The sequence below is a fragment of the Lepidothrix coronata genome, unplaced genomic scaffold (assembly GCF_001604755.1).
Source record: "Lepidothrix coronata isolate B3197 unplaced genomic scaffold, Lepidothrix_coronata-1.0 Scaffold96, whole genome shotgun sequence".
Lineage (NCBI taxonomy): Eukaryota > Metazoa > Chordata > Aves > Passeriformes > Pipridae > Lepidothrix > Lepidothrix coronata.
This window is the reverse complement of record NW_016690276.1, coordinates 623,856-627,906: the sequence shown is the minus strand read 5'-3', so window position 1 is coordinate 627,906 and position 4,051 is coordinate 623,856. Positions and strand designations below refer to the sequence as shown.

General features: G+C 43.0%; 1 protein-coding gene across 1 annotated transcript in view; it reads right to left on the bottom strand.

Annotated features, from left to right (window-relative positions):
- The window catches only part of LOC108500876 (melanopsin-like), a 39,548-nt gene extending 38,855 nt beyond the window's left edge, over positions 1 to 693 (bottom strand). Inside the window, 1 exon segment of the mRNA XM_017822221.1 lies at positions 662 to 693. Coding sequence (XP_017677710.1) covers positions 662 to 678 — 17 coding nt within the window. The 5' untranslated portion in view covers positions 679 to 693.
- Between the last annotated feature and the right edge of the window lie 3,358 nt (positions 694 to 4,051).

The following is a 4,051-nucleotide window of genomic DNA, read 5'->3' as shown; positions in this document are numbered from 1 at the left end:
AAAAAGAAAAGGATGGACACCCAGAGGAACTCGTTTCCAGGGCAGCCAAACCGGGTACCTCTGCCTAGCCCATCCCGAGCCCCCGAGGGTACTACTCCCGAGGCTGGGCGTCCTTGGACAGTGAGTGCCCCGGACTCTGCCTGCTGCGTACCTGCATCCCGCAGTCCCGACCAGGCAGCCTGGGCAGCCAGGGATGGAGGGCGCCGTCTGTGATTTCTCTTGTGGCCACGCGCGCCCGTGGCCTCTTATGCTTTTGCTGCGAGGAGCCTGGCTCTGCCTTCCTTCTCTGGAACCCCCCCCCTTTAGGTGGCTGCAAACAGCAGTCGGGCATCCCCCGCCGCCCCCCTTCCCTCGGCCTCTCCTGGCTGGTCAAACCCGGCTCCGGCTTTCTCTTTGCACGCCCTGTGCTCCGTCCCCACGGCCCATGAGCACACCCATGGCTGGGTTAGGGCGGCTCTGCCCTACTGCACATGTGAGCAGCCACATGCCTAACTCATAGCTGGGTTTCTTGCAGGGCTGGCAAGGAACTGGGACAGGGTATAAAACAGATGCTTCCCAGCAACTCATTCTGGAGTTACCAAAGTTTCATTTGCAGAATATGCCTTGACATTCAAACATCTCCTGTTCACAGCAGTGAATGGGTCACAGGAATTTCTTACATCAACTTGTTGATGTCATATTTATAAAGCTGAGCATTTTGGAAGCACTGAAACACCATGGAAAGAGCAGGGATCTAATAACAGGCATGTTCTTTGAGAGCCTGGGCAGAAAGACATCAGAAAAACAGTTATATTTCTATGCCTATATATATTTTTCAATATATTAACAATGTTTTTTACATACCTGGTTTCAGTGCCCCTTTTAAAAGGCATATATGGAGAGCATGTGTGAGACTGAGCTTTGTCCTGAGAAGAAAAGGTTCAAAGTAGTAGAGATGGGAGTAGAAACAGCAAATAAAACACAATTCCAAGTACTTACATGGCCCTTTCATCTAGGATATGACAGTGGTCACAGCTTCTCAGGAGAATCTTAAAACTATTTCTGCCCACAGATTAGGTCCACCTGTTGACTTGGTCTCTTTGATCTGCCGATTACAGATATGCTTGCAAGTGAACTTCAGTTCTTTCTGTTACTTTATATGCTTCAAGCTCAAATCCACCTAATGACACATACATTAGACATTGTTACAGTTATATACTTATTTTTTTCTTTTCTTTATTGCACCTCTCTATTATCTAAATGATGTGGTCCATTGGATTACTCCTATTTCCCTTAAAAATATTATATTGATGTTCTAGATGTACCATAAGGCACAAAAATTTTTACCTTACAACTTTTTCTATAAACATTGGCTTTATGAGGAAAATTCGTACACAATTTTGGAGCTACTTTATACATTATTTTCAGCTTCAGACCCTGTAGATTCACATTTTTTTGGCTGATAACATATTTTATCATTAATGTGCTTTAAGTTTTCTTAAAGGCAACAGAGGCCACATGAGAAGTGATCAGACCTCTAACATCCACAGATGGGTTCCCTTTTTTCCTTTACTTACAGGAGTAAGTAAAATGCTGGAAATACTGCTCTTGGGAACAATCAGAGACCTGACAAACTGCTCAGATGTCTTTCTAAGGAGTTGTTTTCTTTGCTCGTGTTGTTGTTCGCTCCCATGTCTGCAAGGTGGAGCTTAAACTTCTCTGAGGTCAGGCCACTACACACAATACCTCACAGAGCTGGACTCAAAATGAACCCTATTTTCTGTGTGATATTCTGATTAAAGCTAAGAATTGGATGCCAAGGGAAAGTTAAATGCCAACTAAAGCAGACTTCTTCAAGTTTCAGACTTGTTTAGACTGACAGGGGTTTGATCGACAGTTTTAGTTGGCTCCATGAACGACAGTATTTGGGTATAACTAAGCCTCCAGCTAGAGGCTTACTGGACTGCTGTCTCACACATCTCCCTTCCCTGCACTCACACCAAGATTAATTCTTCATCAGGCCTTTCTATTTCAGATGTTTGTAATTAATCCTAGGACGTGGGAAAATACAGTAAATCAAACAAGTACAACCAAAGTATTTGGACTCACTGAGCTTTATGAACTGCATGTGCTTAAACTCACAGTGTGTTTGAGTATAACCACTGAAAATCAACGTCTTAAAATTACTCACTGGAAACAGATTACTCAGGTAACTGGAGAAGCAGGTAAGGGAAAAAACTGCCTAACAAAGGTCAGATAAATGAGACAGTCAAGATCCTAGACTAAGACACTGATAGTAGTAGTTCAATGTAGAGAATTAAAGAAACCAACCAAACATTGAACAAAATGCAGGAAAGAAGTATATGTGGTTGTTTGGGGTTTTTTTAAAGAAAATGGAGCAGAATCATTTAGGATGAATAATAGCACTTTACGTTTCTATGACACCTTTCATCCCACAGGATCCCAAAGCAGTTGGCAAATTTAACAAGTTGAAGGACATTATCCACTGTACACTGAAATAATTTTATCTGTCACTACAGGCATCCTTGCTGGAGCAAAAATCAGTATCTGTTTAACAGGTTAGATCTGTTGTGACAAACACCATATCTAAGCAAAGCTACAAGGAGAGTATAATTGTCAACAGCTGGAACTAGTGCTGAATCCTGGATTAAGCAGTTGTTAGGAGAAGTCTGCTGGTATTTTTCCAGTTACCACCGGTGATGATGACTTTATCACAGATCTTGCAGACCTGCCATGCCCAGGGCAGGCTTTCTCATGACCCATCTCCTCAGGGCACCCGCCTCAGCATGAGATGCCTTCACATCCCATAGTCCCCTTCCTTGCAACACTTGAGTGTTACATTCACCAGACAGAGAGAAAGCAGAGATGGATTGTAAACATCCAGGCACAAAAACAGACCCAGTGGTCAATCAAGAGGTGCTGTACACTTTGAATCATAGAATAGTTTGAGCTGGAAGGAACCCTTAAAGGTCATCTAGTCCAAGCAATTAACAGGGACATCTTTGACTAGGTCAGGTTGCTCAGAGCCCCGCCAACCTGATCTTGAATGTTTCCAGGGACTGGTCATTCACCAGCTCTCTGGGCAACCTGTTCCTCTGTTTTTCCAACCCTTATTGCAAAAAACTTCTTTCTTCTGTGTAATCTAAACTGGCCACCTTTTAATTGACTTAAGCAGTCAACTTTGATCTGAGCCCTCACCAAGGTCATCTTTCTTTCATTGCAATCTTAATTCTGGTAACACAGCAAGTTTCAAATATGTTTCGCATTAAGCAGACCACTCACATATGCTGCTTCCTAAGGCAAGGGTCTGACAACAGCCTTCCTGACCAGCTCCTTGGAAATCTCTGAACAGTAGAGTTTAGCCAAGCAGGCTACATTCAGTTACAGGCTACTATCTATAATGGCAAGGGGAGCAGAGTCATGCTGCAAAGCTCCTGCAGGCTACAGATTCAGTGGGATGGGAGTGAGTTTCATACTCCCCTTGTCTAAGAGTCATATCAGGGATCTCAGTCCTTTTTATGGCCAATTGTGGCCATACTTGTGGTCACTGATGCTATGATCACTGAAGAGTAAAAAATAAGGTGAGCACAGCATGATTATTAAAATAAACTGAGGCCAAAACAACAAAAACTGGCAGAAAGAGATACACGTGGCCACTGAACTGGTACATTCTAGCTTTAAAAAGAAAAGAAATAGCATCCAAACCCCTTTCCAGATGTGCTGTTGGACTAGGATACAATGTCTTAAAGATTGAAGAATCTACAGTCACACGCTCATTTTGGGATTGCACAGAGGCATGCTTGGAAATGTGTTTTGAGCTGTAGAATAAGGAACAGGGAAATAAAACGTGGGAACAGAATCATATGCCAATGAGTAAAATGGATTTATTCAGCAGTCCATATCTTTCACTGGTTTAAAAAAAAAAACTACAGGGTTGATCTGGGAATTAATCTCAGGACTGTCATAAACTGCAGTGCAAACACTCAATGTCATCCTGCTGAGCTTCTGACAACTCTGAAAAGTCTTGCATGTTTCACATGGCAGCTGACAC